Consider the following 16,761-nt stretch of genomic DNA (forward strand, 5'->3'; position numbering starts at 1 on the left):
GTGTTCTCACCATGGAAACTGACCCTGCATTCCCCATAAGGCTGGCCAATCAGCGTCAGCTTCCTCTGTGTCTGGTGTGTGTTTGGGGAACTGGGGAGGGCTGCCCTCTGCCTCACAGGGAAACTCTTGAGCAAGCCTGTCTTCTTCTTCTTCAGTTCAAATGTGGTGTCCTTTAACAGATAATAACAGTGATAATCCCACACAGGTTGACACATTTAATTGTGTGGGGTAGGTACAATTCTTATCCCTACCTTAGACACAAGAAAACAGAGGGAAGTATAATCAAGTCCTCTGTTGCTACTTGGGTAGATCAAGATGTTATTATCTGCCCCTCTAAACTGCCTTCTGAGGGGGTCAACTCAAAGTCACATGCAAACGTCCTGCCTGGCAAATGCTGGCTTTCTAACCTCAATGTGTATGAAAGAGAAAATATAGAAAGGTAGGTAGAAGAGTGGGCTGAGAACCAGAGCTGCCAGAAGGTAATGGAGAATCTGTTGGAGGAGGCCTTCTTGCATATGACATTATTCTTAGGGTGTCATTATTTCATCAGCACTAACACCAAGCCATGAAATACAAGTCCACTTAAACAGTCACATGAATTCACTCTGCTTCCCGTTGGGCGCCGTGAGAGCTGATCCACCTCAGCGCTTTCACCTCTGGTGTTTTAGAGAATTCCTTGCTTCTTGGACTTGAAAGACAAGAATCTGGTTTCTTCTGGGGTATCCACGACATTTGATCCCCTCGTCTCCCCTCACTTTGTAGGAGCTCTTCAAGGCCCACCTACTGGAGGAGAAGCACCGTGGTTGATAGACATGTTGCGCCATCCCTGTAACCAGGCGTGAGTGTGATGCTGATTCTAGATTCCAATATGGCTGGCCGGTACAAGCTGGAGCTATGCTCTGGTCTCCCAGGAGGCGTATGAAGTCTTGATCCACAGAGTTAATGATTCCCAGAGTAAGATACATTTCCTCTAAGGTGATATTTTGCTATTAAAGTCTAGGAGCAGAGAAATAGCTAGCTAGGGGCCTCCCTCGGCCTCTGTTGGGGACCTGCAGCCTGAAGGTGGGGCTGTGTGGCCTTTTCATATAATGACTCTTGAAAGAGACTTAAAGAAAGGTTCTATATTACTGTCTTGGCATCTTACCTCACTTCTGCCCATTCACCTTTGCCCCAGACTTTCTTGTATACTAAGATACCTGAATCAAATTCCTTGGAGGAATATTCTCTTTGAGGAAAAAAGTCATAGCAAAGATTTGAGCATCTCGTTATATACGTGAGAAAGACCGTACCTTTCTTTACAAAGGCATTGATCTATTTGAGGAGGTGAGACATTCCACATACTAAGTATAATGAAGATCCCGCCAGTGCCCCAAGAGAAACATACATGGAAACCTGTGTGGGTGTTCCAGACATCTTCCATTTGTCTCATCCAATCCACTCACCATTATCTCCACCCAAAGGCTGCCATATGCTAAGTCTCCTGCCTTCTAGTTGAGCCTAGATCATTTTCAGTGGGAAACTGGAGGATAGATAAAGAATGGAACTGGAATGTTCCATTGGTTTCCTTCCTACCTAGCTGCTATGTTTGCTGGGGAAACTGTAGTTCTTGTCATGTGGACTTTTACATAGAGTTACCCTTTCAAGACCCAGTTATTGCTTCCTGCTCTTTCTCCTTTAAGCCCATTGGTGATGAGGCCTCTCAGAGGTACTGTAATATATCTTTTATATTGCCTAAAGTTTGTTCTCACCTTTTAACATTCATCAAAACAAATCAATGCATGTATGGCCCATGCTTCCTGGACTGGACTGAAAGAGTAAGCATTTTATCTGCAAAAAAAAAAGATGCCAGCACGTGAAGTCTTGAATGTTTGAATATGAACCGAGTTGAATACGGGAAGCCTACAGGAAGAAGTGTTGAGGAAAAGTCCTGGAGGAGCCTCCTCATCATGACTGCACTTGATTTCCCCAGAGTACTATGCAAAACACTGACCAGTTGAGAAAGGGGAAGCTGCATGATTGCAAGTTCATCACTTTTGGAGAAGTAGTTTTGCCGCAAGACCATAAAGTATATTCTAGGTTAAAGGACATCCGTGGAGGTCATTTAAAAGACCTGACGATGCACATAACATCACACAGAAAGTTCATTCCTTGATACTTAGAACAGAGAAAAACATCACAAATATGAGCAAGGACTCCACTTCAAGAATAGCACTGGGGTACCATTTTAAAAATTACAAACAACTCAAGTTTCCACTATTCAGAAGAAATATAGTTTTACAAACTGACAGTGTAGATGTGGATATATAGACTTTGTAAGATATTATTATTGTACCATTAAATGGTAACAGTCCCTATTGTTATGATCATTAATGAGCCAGGCACCAGTGGCTCTCACCTAGAGCCCTAGCTCCTCAGGAGGCTAAGTTCCAAAGGATTAGTGTTTGAATTCAGCCTGGGGAGAGAAGTCCACAAGTTTCCATCTCCAAAAAAGCCGGTAAAATTTTGGGTTAGTGGTGGTAGGATGCCAATCATGCCAGCAAGCTAAGCAAACATAAGACCTTGACTTCGAGCCTCAACCTTGAAAAATAAAAACCCTCAAAGTGCATATCTGCCTGCACATTTACAAGTAGAGTGCAGTAAATTAGTAAGAGGCCATTTCCTATATCATGGACATAGGTGAGGCATGCAAACAAAGCAGCGTTTTGGTGACCATCCAGCCCATAGCTTGACCAAGTGGCCAGATCCAGCAGGTATAAAGCTAACTCCAACACCACTGCTTCTGCTGGCACACCTGAAGGCAAAAGCTCTCAACCATTGCTTTTAACATATGGTAGGAAATGCATACTAACATCATGAACACACATGAAACCAGCTCTATACATATGCAGTGGAAATTAAAGTTCTACAAATCAACCAGGCATGGCAGTTTATATCTGTAATCTCAACTACATCATAGTTTGAGGCTCACCCCCTGCAAAAAGTCATGGAGACCCCAATCTCAACCAAGGGCTGGGAATGGTATCGTGCATCTGCCATCTCAGCTGCTCAGGAACTAAAATCAGAGGATCGTGAGCAAGCTTGCCACAGCATAAATATGAGAGCCTGCCTGAAAGATAATTAGGAACTGGTTTCTCTCCATATGTTTTAAGATCTTGCTGTAAGGCCAAAGGAGAGCCTTGGAAATATCTTTGGTAGAACACAGCTGCATACTCTTGTATGTTAGCATTCTGTGACAATTTGCTTTAAAAGGAAATAAAGGAAAAATGTCACTAGGCTGAGCAGATGCAATTTCAAAGTCTTTTGTTGGTATCGGGGTTGTGAACTCAGAGCCTTACATTGCTAAGCAGGTGTTCCACCACTGTAGGTAGGCTTACTCCGTTTTGCTTTTAATATTTGTCTAATAGAATCTCACATTCTTTCCTAGGCTAGCCTGGACTGCAATCCTCTTATTTATGCCTCTTGAGTAGCTAGGTTGCAGGCACGAGTCACTGGACTGGGTTTATTTAAATTTTTGTCCATTATTAGGTAGAAACAAGTCATTGTGCTAAAGATATTACCATGGTATACTAAATACATTTATTTTTATTAAGTATTTGTACAAAGAAGTTTCACCTCCCAAAGCCAAGTTATAAATTAATGAACCTTGATCGATACCATCCCTCCATCTTTCTCTCCCCATCTCTCCCCATTCATACCTACCCTGAAGCTCAATTTGTACAAAAATGTACAATGAATACAATGACCTTTCCTCCCCTCATTCTTGTACCCCCCCTACTGCCCCATAGTTCAGCTTGGATACAAATATGGAATGAGTCCTTTCTCCTTGGGGCTATCCTCCAACCAGAAGTCAGCCCCTTCAACTCCCAAATCAGTGTGTTCAAGGTCAGTGCACAATGGACCGAAATGCAGAGTGCTTGGACCATGTTAGACGACAACTGTGTTCCCAGCACGGGAGAGCGGAAGGATTGCTTCCTGTCCTGTTCCCCAAAGGCAAGCGTGACACCAGCTGTACCTGAGCAGGCTTGGCCACATGTCTGTCCGCTGGCAGTTATTCCAACCTAGGCTTGGAATAACTGCCCGGGGCCCCCAAGAGAACGTAGCCTATCTTTTTAAGGTTCTGTTTCCTTGTTAAGTCTATAGAAGTCCACTCCAAACTCCAGTTCCTCTCACCACCTCCAAACCCACGGGAAGGCCTGTGCTCCAACCCCGGCCTGTTCTTTTTCCATTCTCCTCCACTTCTTTTCTTTTACTTTCAACTAGACATTTTATTCAATTTCATTCCTGGCAAGATTCTGAGGTACCCATTAAATATAGTTTTTCTTTGCTAGATTATAGATAAAATATTTTTGTTGTGTGTTATACAGATTTGATAACCCAGCTTCTGTAAGCCCAATTCCTACCCAACAGCTAACTTTTATTTACATTTGCTATTTAATTTTATTGGCTAGGTGATATCCAGAGGAGTTCTAGTTACATATCTAAGGTAGTGAGTACACTTCTTTTTTTCTTTTTGCTTTAATTATTTTTATTATCTTTAAATAGTTGTACAGGGTAGTTGCCATTCACCAAAGCCACATGGTGCATACAGCGCATCTTAATCAATGTCATCCCTTTTGACATTCTAGTGAGTGCATTTCTTGAGGATATTGTTATCCCCTCTCATGTTTTTCTCCCACTCCTTCCCACCCAAGTTGTAGAGTTCATTTGCAACGTATCGTCTTGTGTGTGTGTCACTGTCACATTGGTTCTCCCTTTGTCCTTTGTCTCACTAATTTGTCGCCCCCCTTCCCAAATGGAAATAAATGTATATTCAATACACTAGCTACCAAAATGAGATACAGTGACAACGGGGAATAAACCATGTGGCTGGGGGGGGGGCAGAGGGGACAAAGGAAAAACGAAGTAACTTAACATAGTACATTAACAACAACCACAAAGAAAGCCCTCATTTCCATATCCTGGAGTTCATCACTGAGCATCATCTCATATGGGCCTATGTGCTTCTCTGTGGAGGAATTGTGGTCCTCTGCAGGGACTATTCTAGACACATACTGATTATGACGAATGAGGGAAACCATGGAGCCTGTGTTCCTTTGGGTCTGGCTTACTTCACTTAATATGATTTTTTCCAAATCTTTCCATTTCCTTACAAATGTGGGGATGTCATTCTTTCTAATGGCAGCATGGAATTCCACTATATATAAATATATATGGTATTTATATGATGTATACATATAATATATAGGGTATATATGACATATGTTACATATATACATTTTCCTCCACTTTCCTAACAAGCGCATTTTGGGACTCCAGAGGACAGGATTCAGCCAGCGAGGTTGCAGGGTTGGATGCAGGGTCAGTAACACAGGGAGCAGATGGAATGGCAGTCAGGGGTCAGAGCAGGACACCAGGGCTCCCAACACCGCCCTGGGCGCTGTGGGGTCATCCGTGGACCGGCCATGCTCCCAGGTCGTGGGGAACAGGGTCACGGCAGGGAGGAGGAGGAGACGCTGGACAGAGCTGTCACTGCCCCAGGAGGCGTGCCAAGGCCCGGGCTCCTCCCTGCCCCTCCTCTCAGAGGGCGGGGAGGTTGGGCCAGGCAGCTGTGGGGCTCATCAATCAGCCAAGGGAGCCCAGCCACTGGCTGGAGTGACAGCTGGTGACAGCTAGCTCGTGCGCTCAGCTCCAGCCTGCGCGCCTGGACCAGGTACCCGAGGACTCCGTGCAGCGCTCAGGTGAGCAGGGCCCCTGGGCAGGAGGCGGGAGCCCAGGATGGCGTGGCGAGGGGCCTTGTCTGCCGGAAGGCGGGTACCAGGACCCCTGGAGGAGTGTGATCGGCCCGGTGGGGTGGGCTAGCCTGGACCCCCACGCCCTCCTGGGAAGCAAAGCTGTTTCCTTATCTGTGCCCCACCAGCTGTACACGCCTCCCCCGGAGAAAGCTGAGGGAGAGGCTACTCTTGCAACAGAATTAATTTTTTTTAAATTCATACTTCCTGCTGGTCAGATAAGATTATAGGATTATAGTTATTCTCTCTGGGCTCAAATAGGAGGCTTGGATTTGGAAGAACAAACAAACAAGCAAGCAAAACCAGAAGACAGACTATTGTCAGCTTCATCATCTCTTGGAAATTCTGTTTGTTTTTAGTCTCCAGAACCAAACACTTTGGACTTTCCTCCAGGCTGTTGTTTCCTGGAGTTCACTATAGAGATGGTGGGAAGGAAGGAAGGAAGGAAGGAAGGAAGGAAGGAAGGAAGGAAGGAAGGAAGGAAGGAGGGAGGGAGGGAGGGAGGGAAGGAAGGAGGGAAGGAAGGTAGAGAGAGATGTGTCACTGATACATGAGATCATGTCACCTTGGGAGGGACAGGTTGCCACATTAGGCTGGCTGCACATTACCTTTGACCCAAATGAGAATGGTGAACTGGGAGACTGGAACGTGAATAGTGAGTCTCCAGAGCCTTCACAATCACAGAGGCTCCAGCTAACCCTGAGCCCTGGGATCAGGGCATTTAATATTGGCCAAGTACATTTCCTCACCCAGGCCCTGCAAAAAGAGGCAAGATAACTCTTCAGTTTAGCATCCTCCAACATGCCCGTTTTGACACCTTGCTCAGGGAAATTGAGGCTTTCTCTTACCCTGACCTTGGAGCACAAAGGCTGCTGCTGGCAGAGGCAAGATGCTCTCGATGGAACTGTCCCTCAGTCTCCCACACAGACAGAGCTCTGCCAACAGAGCCACTGAGGATGGAAGCTCAGAATTCTCGTTGAGTCAACCAGTAGGGGTGAGAGAGCCACTGATGTAGTTCTGTCACTCATTGTACAGCTGAGAAAACCCTTTGGAGGTGTCAAATGCTTGTCCAACAAGACAAGACATAAAAAAACCCCAAAATAAAAAAATAAATAAAATGCTTCACTCTGTTCAGAGCAATAAAAACTCTCACCAAGAGTTACCCTCAGAACGCAGTGATATAACCATAGCCGGATTCATGAAGACAGTTAAATATTCTCAAGTAAAATGAGGGTGTTTGAAACTGGAAATAGGGCCATGTGTGACTTTTTTATTCTGGTCTTGAATACGTTGGCTATCTACGACTGTGCAGGCATCTGTAAGTCTAATGATGGGCACATCACAGCCACTGATGTGGGGCAGTGATTTTCCAAGGCGGACTGTGGTGGCTTTGACCAGGACAGTCTTACCCAAGGAGGTATTCCCTCTCTCAGGAAAGCCTGGAGCCTCCCCCACTGACTGCTAAGCTTTTAAGAATCAGGGAAGAGTTTGTTGTTTACCAATGAGAGAAGGGCAGACCTTCTCATGACTTCGGTGACAGGTGCAGCAGCCTCTTCTTTCCTAATTATTTTTCTCCTGTCCCAGGGCTAGAACCCTGGGCCTGGGCACTGTTCCTGAGCTTTTGTGCTGAAGGCTAGCACTCTACCACTTCTGGCTTTTTTGTAGTTTAATGGAGATAAGAGTCTCACAGTCTTTCCTGCCTTGGCTGGCTTTGAAGCATAATCCTTAGATCTCAGTTTCCTGAATAGCTAGGATTACAGGCATGAGCCATGGGTGCCTGGCTGATTTTGACATTTTTTACAAGAACAAGATGGGTTCCTTTAAAAAAAAATGGCCCTTCCTTACTTATGCTGGGTGCAATGAAATCTCCCCTCTTTATGACTTAACAGCTTCTGGGTTCTCTTTTCTTGTTAGATGCCTATTAGCAATGGATGGATCTGGATCACTAGGCCAGAATATGAGCTCCAAGTGTCTAATCTTGGAGATTCAAATTCCTGAAAACATAACACCACAACTGTGGGATCTATGTGATTTCTGTTTTGTCATATCGATCTTTCTTTGATAGGCCTCTGGGGATCATTTGGGACATCTTTAAAGGAGAAGTTACAGAGTCGAGGGCCATATAGTTATTTTGTGCAACTCATTTGATGTTTTGAATATTGAACTAGTTGATGCTTCTTAAAATTCAGTGTTTATTACATATGAGCATACTTTTCCAACTTAAAACACACACACGTCAGTTTTTCTAATGTGGGGTTCTCATTCCCACATGGGAACAAACAGCTGGAGAAGGGGCTGTTGCAAAAGCTACTTGATTACATTTAATTTGCCAGGAGGGGGGCCAGGCCCAGTGGTAGGGGCCTTAGTTACCTGTAGAACAATCATGGTAGGAGGCCGATTTAGGCAAGATTGTCTCGCTTAACAAAGGCAAGTTGCTGACTTTTAATCCCTACTACTACAGCATTTAGTAAGGAACTAAAGAAGGTTATTTAGACGGCAGGTGGACTTTTGGGTTTTAGCCTCAGGCTAGGACTGAATGGTCTAGCCTGTCTTTCCCACTTCTACCTCTTCCAGCGCTCAAGTCCCCTCTGTGGCATCTCTCCCGGATAGGCCTCAGATGCATAGTTTGTTTCTCTACTCAGGAAGCGTGTGATAAATGTGGAAATGTTCCTATGTGTGGAATTTTACAATCTGGGTCAACATAGGCGGTATCTGAGCTTTTGGCACAGAAATTTCATCTGCTGTGTACCTTTTGGGTTTTCCTCAGTCGTTCATCCGTTCTCCATGTAACTGGTTGTCTCAACCCCCCCCCCCCATTCTAGTCCTCACTGGGTTCTTTTTTCACAGTGGACTTTCATCGATTCAACTCTCAAGCCCCCAAGTTCACTAAGACATGGTCTAGTGGGCACGCATGCAGCAATGGGCTTGCCTCTCCGTTTCTAAGGTGACGCAGTCCAGGATGTCTTTAGGTTGTCTTTGGGATGAGGCTGATCCATTATTATTCTGACTTCTTCTAGGATTTCTTTTCCAGATACATTGTTCACAGGCTTTTAAACCAGCATTGGCCCAAAGCTATAGAGGCTTTCGCTGACGGTGACTTTCCTACACCCCCCACCCTGGGGGGGAGAAGGGGGATATTTGACAAGTATTGTTGTCAACTATTCAACGTCCCATAACTGGGGGTGTGGTGGGAATGCTACTGCTTTCCAGTGGGCAGAGGCTGGGGTGCTGCTTGAAATATTTCTGTGCCTAGGCTGGTCCCCCAACCATGACTTCGCACACAGCTCAGAATATCTATAATGCTCCTCTCCATAGTATCCTCTCTCCCTCCCTCCCTTTCTCCCTTTTCTTTCTTTCTTTCTTTTTTGTAATTCACGAATTTTCCACATCACAGATTATTTATTATTTCAGATAAAAAGATAGTATACACATTAGAGAATTCCTTAAATTCAGCTCTAGAATTATGTACCAGCTACTTATTTTGCATTGGGTATTTATAAACACCTGAAAGCCCCACTATTGACTTGAACTATGGTAATAAAAAATTGAGATTTAATTTGTTCAATGTATTGTCTTTACATTATGAAACCAATGGTGGTACAATAAGATGATAAATAAATAGTAAAAAAAAATCTTAAAAAGCCAAAGGTTTCCATTTTTTTAGGGGGGGGGGGGCGAGTGGTCATAGGGCTTGAACTCAGCCTGGCTGCTGTCCCTGAGCTCTTCAGCCCAAGGCTACCACCATACCCTGGAGCCAAGCCCCACTTCCTGTTTTCTAGAGGTTAATTGGAGATAAGAGTCTCAGGTCCTTTTGTGCCTGGCTGGCTTTGAACCTTGGTCCTCAGATCTCAGCCTCCTGAGTAGCTAGGATGACAGGCGTGAGCCACTGCGCCCAGAAAGGTTTCTATTCTTATAATGTGCTGATTGTCTTAACTGAATCTAAAAAAGCTAAAATATAGTGGAGCTTTCCATTACAAAATCCATTACAAAATTTCCATTACAAAAAAGCCAGAAGTGCTGGAGTTATAGGCATTCCTTACGAGTAGTTTACATGTAGTATATGCTGAGTCTGACATTTGATTTCTCTTAAATTCTCAAAGAAAATATGAGTAGATAAATGACATTTCAGAGCAGATATTAATTTACTTCTGATCAGAAAAAGACAAAAAAAAGCGATGTAGTCAGCACTAGTACTGGTCACAGGCTCTTCCCTGCAGAAATCATACAAACAGTAAGACCAAAAATGAAGACGACAGCTGGGCACCGGATTACACCTGTAATAACTAGCTACTCAGGAGACAGGGATGTGAGGATGGCAGTTCAAAGCCAGGAAAGTCTGTGAGACTCATCTCCAGTAACTTCCCTAAAGCCATAAGTGGTGCTGTGGCTCAAGTACTAGAGCGCTAGCCTTGAGCACAGAGAGGCTCAGGGACAGAGCCCAGCTTCTGAGCTCACGCCCCAGGACTGCCAAAAAAAAAAAGCAGAAAACTCACCAAAAGAAATGTATAAATAGGTCAAAGTGCCAAAATGGCACAGCTCAAACATTCTTACGTAGCATTTCATTTCTAACCTCGTCTTCAGACTGATGTGCACTGATGTATCGGAATGTTTGAGGGACCCTGTCACAAGGTCTTTCCAGAACCGCCATCCCTCGATGGCTCACCTTCTAGTAGCATTCGTTTACCCCAATCTCTGGATTAAGTTCCTTTGTTCACACCCCAGTCTGTGAACATTACACAGAAAGTTCCAAATATAAGCCATTCCTCTGCTCAGCATAAGCATGCCGGGAATGCTTCCCACCTCATAGTCACTTTGCAGCTTTCGTTGCAATTAGATCCACTGAGGGGTTTTAGGTAGCCCTGATTTACTCTCGTGGACTCCAAGATCAAGAATAATGATACAAATGATGGACCAGCAAGGAAAGAATAGTGTTAAGAACACTGCAGGCAACAGAAGAACAGCCACCCTATGCATAGGGTCTGGTTTCTATCTGTGGTTTCAGGCATCTCCTGAGGTCTGGGAATTAATTCTCTATGACTAAAGGATTAGTACATCTTTTTTTTTCCCTCTCTCTCTCTCTCACCAGATTTATTCAATGTATGCTGTACTTTGGACATATGTATCAGGCTTAAGGCTGAAATTCCCATTTGGATGATGGGGACCTGGAGTTCCTAACTAGAATCCATAGAGTAGATAGACAGAATCTTATCTACTCCCATGCCCTCCATAGTCCAGCCACCACCGCCTGTGCCTACATGCTGAGGCTGCACAAATCAGTGAATGTGTTGATGACTGTGACAGTCCTCCTCTCTGGAGGACAATCAGACACATCACGGAGACCCATCAAGGCGGGAGCTCGTTTATTGAGGAAGTATATTGAGCTAATATAGGATGCAGGAGCTATCAGCACAAAGGAGGGCAGAGCAGGGAGGTCCCCGTGTTTACCCTCACTACAGGTCTCAGCAGAGAGTGATAAAGCAATAACACACTCGTACCCAATGGTAATCAGGTCTCAGCAGAAAGTGATTCACAATACCGACGACAGAGCTCAAAGTTAGGCATGGCGTCCATACACGACAGCTCATTTCTTTGTGTGGTTATCTTACTCAGTGATGCAGATTCATGGGCCAGCCTGACCCTACATTCAGCTCCCAATAGGAAGCCGAATAGGAACGATGCACAATGCAAGGATACTGCAAGGAGGCACCAACAATTTTCCTTGGGAAAAGCGATTGTTCAGAAGCCCTGTGCTCAGGAGCTGACCGTAGCTGAAGTGCCTGGCTGAGCTGGCTGGACCAGACAGGCAGCTGGAGGCTGGAGGAGGGAGCCAGGGTGAAGCAAACCTGAGAACCTCCACTGTAGCAGCACACTGCAAAGAACTTTTAGAAAATGTTTACCTTGCACAGCCACACTCTGGACACGCATAAGTTTCCTTTTCAAAATATGAGCCAATAAAAGTAAACAGTTTGGGTGGTATGGAAGTAATTACAAGTGAATTACAAGTAGTGTATATATTTTTAGAAAGACATGTCAAAATCCAACAATAAGCACCAAGAAAGGAGTACAAGCAAGAGATAGGGTGGGGCTAAGGGGGAAAAGGTAGGTGAGTAAAGGGAGGAAGCGCGGGGGGGGGGGTAGGGGGAGAATATAGTCAGGAATTCAATGTACATACCACCAAATAAAACTAAAAGAAGGAGTGGATCGAAGAGAGGACAAGAGTGTTACAGGGGCAATACTGATCAAGATGCATTGTAGGCATAAGCTGCTTTCTTATGTGGTATCTCCTTTGTTCAACGATGTAAAGCTAATAAAAACATTGAAAATGCAGTTTCCTTTTCATATAGCTTATAAGTCATGGCACTTGCTTGCGAAAAAAGCATTTTTTAACCTTATTTTTTTATCAGCATCAATTAGTTAGCCAATGGGGATTGGCTGGATATGGCCCTATATGCGTTCAATGCACCTGGAAGGGACTCACTCCTCCATCCCTCCTCTTTTCCCAAGTCAATCCCATCAAATATCAAGGTTCAATTTCCTCCTTCACGTTCTCCCTTCACCCTCCACTCCCTCTGACATCCAAACAGAGGAGGGTATGGGGAGGAGTTAAAGACTGTTTGTGAATTGTCCCCCTGTGCTGGGTTTCAGATGGTTCCGTGTCCTCCCCTGCACTGAAGGTCAAAGAGAACGGTGTCTCCGGAAGCCAAGGATGTGTGGCAGTGGACAGTAGTCCTTTGTTCAGAAGAGCAAGAAGCTCTGTTTCCGTTTTAGTAACGTGGGGGATGTTTGGTTATATTTAACTGAAAGATGTGATACTTTCCCAGGGGGTGGGAAGTTGCTTACAGGAAATCAGAGGAGACCATAAAACCGCTCATGTAGGAAAAAAAAATGGTAGAGAAATGGATCAGAAACCAGAAGACCATGTTGATCAGGGAAGTTTGAGAAGATGAAGGTTACTGGAACTCAGAAAAGAGTAAATAAGAAAATAGTTTAAGGGGGGGGATGGGGAGGAGGGTAATGGGTACCAAGATATGTGAAAGGACATCAATGTATGTGAATTAATGCACCTTCTATCTGCCAAATATCATGTAACCCTTTTACTAATTACAATAAAAAAATTAAAAAAAAGAAAATAGTTTAAATGTCAAAAGGCAACATGCACTAACTGGCATTACCTTTTGTCACGTAGTGCTTCATTGTGTTCTATCTCCCAGATTGGATTTATACCTTTGCCTGTACCTGTTTGCCCTACGACCTGGTGAGTTTGCAACTGAGTACATTTCCTTTTCCTGCCAAGAGACACTGGTGGTATCTAGACACTTAGTTTCTTTCTTTCTTTTTTTTTGTGGGGGGGGGGGTGAAAAGGGCGTGTCTCCTAATCTAGTCCCTTAAATATAATCTCGTGAACTTAATATCTGGAATTATATTCATGTCTACTTTTCCCTATGCATATAAATTATATATTTAGAATAAAAACAAGATTGTACTGTGCTGATTTTGTTTAGAAATATGTACTTCAAAAGATTTAATTTGTTGATCCTGGTTCTAAAATCCTACCATTCACATCAGATACTTCTTGATATGAGAGATGAGATAAATTAGGACAGTGATTGGTACATAGTAAGTACTCAATAAATGACTATTTTTATCTCATATCACTTTCTCTTAGTTTCTTAGCTAAAGCATTAACCTACTTCTTTGCCTTATACAAAGCATTCTTACTTGTGAGGCTAAATAAAAGCCACAGTGGACAAGTTGAAACACTAAGAAACCATCCCAATCTTCCCTCAGATCTCTGTGATATGCCTATCAGGAGTTCTGACATTCCAGAGGCATGCGTCATTGGGTCTTCTTTCTGATCTAAGACAATCTGATAGAAGTTTTGAAAAGTGTAAACCTGGCAAAAAAAAGGGGGAAGATACCAGAAAGCATCAATAATTCATCGTATTAAAAAAATCCCCAATAGTTTAGAACTCCGTGAGAGTTCTTGTCTACAACTGCATGCTTGGCTGTGAGATTCCCCAAGAAGGGACTGAATTCACTTGCTCCCAATCAGGGAATGTTTCAGAGTAGAACTGCTGTGTCTTCCCACTTTTGTTGTTGTAGTGTGAGAAAGATAGCCATCAGAGTCATGCATTTCCTTCCTCTCCCAAAACACAGAAGTGGTGTCACAAGCCACTTTCCTCTTGACTAGGCTCTCCTCTCTCCTTTTTACTGCAGGGCTGGCCTTGGCTAAGCTGGCAGGCAGAGGAAGGAGGGTAGCCAGTGTGAATTATGGCTCTGGGTCTGATTTTGAGGACATTAAAGCACTCCTTTCTTTCAAGCATCTTTTCCCAATGACATGAGATTCTTTTCCTCTCAAGAAAACTTTGAGAGGTTTTGAGGAGCTCTGTGTCCAGAAGCTGCTAAAGTAAAAGATAATAGTTCAGTACTGCTTAGAAGTTAGTACATGCTAAAGCCTCAGCCATTCACCTCAGCCCAGTAAGGGAGCATTGCAAAGTCAATTTGGTTTGAGAAACGTTTCCTGGCAGCCCAAACTGCAAGGAAGACAGGACTCCATTCCCATGCAAGAAATACTAGCACTTGCTTTCTGCCAGGACCTGTGCTCAGAAATATTCATAAAAGGTCAGATAATAGCAAACCTGCCTTGGGAGAGCTCCAACTCAGTCGGTAAAGAAATCCTGTGAGGGCCAGGAGTTTGGCCTAGTGGTTAAAGTGCTTGCCTAGCATGCAGGAAGACCTGGGTTCGATTCCTTGGTACCAAATACATAGAAAAAAAAAGCTGGAAGTGGTGCTGAGGCTCAAGTGGTAGAGCTCTAGCCTTGAGAAAGTCCAAGGACAGTGCTCAGGCCTTGAGCTCAAGCCCAGGACTGGCAAAAAAAAAAAAAAAAGAAATCCTGTGAGCGCTGTGATACGATTGACAGGGGCCTGGCTGGCAGCCAGTAGAGAACACTGCCAGAGCAAGGAAGCAGGGGGTTGCTGGACTTCTGGGGGCCCAGCAGCCTGATGAGCCCAACCAAGTGGGCCTCTGCCTGCCAAGGTGGGTAGGGTCTTGTCTCTTGGTGCTGTTGAGGAGCTAGGCACAGAGAAGACTCCCTAGCTGGCTGTGGGGAAAGTACGGTGAGGGCAACCTACTGCTGGAACACATCCGTCCTGATGTGAAACAGGGCCATCCTGGGCTGGTACCCAAGGAAACAGAGTCTGACGTCCTCACACTCTCAAGGCTGCACACTAGGCTAACGGTGATTCTCCAGGGACAACCAACAAGACCAGACATCGGCATCTTAGAAGTTCCCAGCATATATTATTTTAGGAGTCCTCAAAAAATATTTTTTGGTTAGTTGCAGAGCCTGAACGCTAGGCCTAGACGCTGCCCCTGAGCTCTTCAACTCAAGGCTAGCACTCCACCACTTTAAGCTACAGGACCACTTCCGGTTAGCTAGGATTATAGATGTGAGCCACTGGCTCCTGGCCCCTCAAAAAAATTGTATTGTCATTAACATTGAATACAATTGTAACATAGTGATATAACCATTGTATAATTATGATGGGGAAGACAGGCAGAACCTATTGACTACCCTGTATTAGACGTACCTGTGGATATTTTGAAGATGATAGCATATGATTGTTATAAAATATTATTTTTTACCAGTCCTGGGCCTTGAACTCAGGACCTGAGCATTGACCTTGGGCTTTCTCAAGGCTAGAGCTCTACCATTTGAACCATAGCACCACTTCTGACTTTTTTCTATGTATATGGTACCAAGGAATTGAACCTGAGTCTTTGCGTATACTAGACAAGCACTCTACCACTAGGCCAAATTCCCGGCCCATAAACTAATATTTTTGATGCCCCCTTTAAATAACCAAACCAGACCATTATGCAATTAAGGGACTAGTGACCAAAACCTTAATATAACTGATTAAAAGGATTATTTGCTTGCTCTACAACCCAGTAGTAGAAAGGCTTTTGCCACTCTAGTTCTTATCTAAAATCCAAATCAGAAAATGCATGTTCCATTTTCCCCAGACATTACTGGGCTTTGCTGATTGGTCAGCCATTAAGTCCTCTTCAGTGCATATTTACTTGTCTTTTTTTTTTTAACTTTTGATTATCTGTTTTGAAGGTGACACCAAAATCACTACTCAGCTCCCAAGATGGCACCACCCAAATTGCATGTGCTTTTCTGCCTCTGCTGTTGCCTCTCACCAGCTCATCCTTTTTCCTGGCAAGACCTCAATCCTGTTGCCAGGTTTAAATCATCAGGTAAGAGGTAGATCTGTTCAGAGTTTCAAACAAGTGACTCCTTGCCCGGTTCCAAATAGCTGCAGAGATATTGTTTGGTTGGGATTCTAAGAAAGTCTTACAAGAAATGCTCAAAGAAGTAGCTTGGTGGTTCAAAAGCTTATGAGACACCATTTCAACCTCTGTCTGGATGCAGTGGTACATACCTATTCTCCCAGTGAAAGGATAAATAAAGTAGCTGGGCATAATGGCAAATTCCAATCATTCTCAATAATGCACAAGTAGGAGAATCAATTTTGGTCAGCAAGAATCTACCTTGAAAATAACCAGTGGAAAATGGAGTTGGAGGTATGACTCAAATAGTAGAGCATCTGCCTTTCAAGCATGAGGCCTTCTTGCCTTTTTTTTTTTTGCCAATCTTGGGGCTTGAACTCAGGGCCTGAGCATTGTATTTGAGCTTTCTCAAGGCTAGCGCTCTATCACTTGAGCCACAGTTCTCCTCCCAGCTTCTTCTGTGTATGTGGTACTGAGGACTGGAACGCAGGACTTCACGCAATCTAGGCAAGCATTCTACCACTAGGCCATACTTCCAGCCCTCATGAGGCCTTTTTGGGTCAGTCCTCAAAAAGAAATAGTAATGATTTTCTCCATCTCCTGGGGTAGGGGAGGGGATCTTAGTTCCTCCTTTTTACAAATGAATGTCATGACTATCTACAGGACTGAAGAGGA

At 44.1% G+C, this 16,761-nt stretch overlaps 1 protein-coding gene across 3 annotated transcripts in view; it reads left to right on the plus strand.

Moving 5' to 3' along the window:
- The first annotated feature begins 5,607 nt into the window (after positions 1–5,607).
- Pla2g7 (phospholipase A2 group VII) overlaps positions 5,608–16,761 on the plus strand; it is a 28,846-nt gene continuing 17,692 nt past the window's right edge. Inside the window, exons 1-3 of one of the 3 annotated variants that reach the window (XM_090355299.1) lie at positions 5,608–5,738; positions 13,001–13,044; positions 15,914–16,053. In XM_090355299.1, coding sequence (XP_090211425.1) covers positions 15,945–16,053 — 109 coding nt within the window. In that variant the 5' untranslated portion in view covers positions 5,608–5,738; positions 13,001–13,044; positions 15,914–15,944. Of the gene's footprint in view, positions 5,739–12,983; positions 13,045–15,913; positions 16,054–16,761 lie in introns of those variants that run through there. The other 2 variants (XM_090355300.1, XM_090355298.1) reach the window with 2 other exon arrangements.

Source organism: Megascapheus bottae, chromosome 22 (assembly GCF_031878675.1).
Source record: "Megascapheus bottae isolate mThoBot1 chromosome 22, mThoBot2.hap1, whole genome shotgun sequence".
Classification (NCBI taxonomy): Eukaryota; Metazoa; Chordata; class Mammalia; order Rodentia; family Geomyidae; genus Megascapheus; species Megascapheus bottae.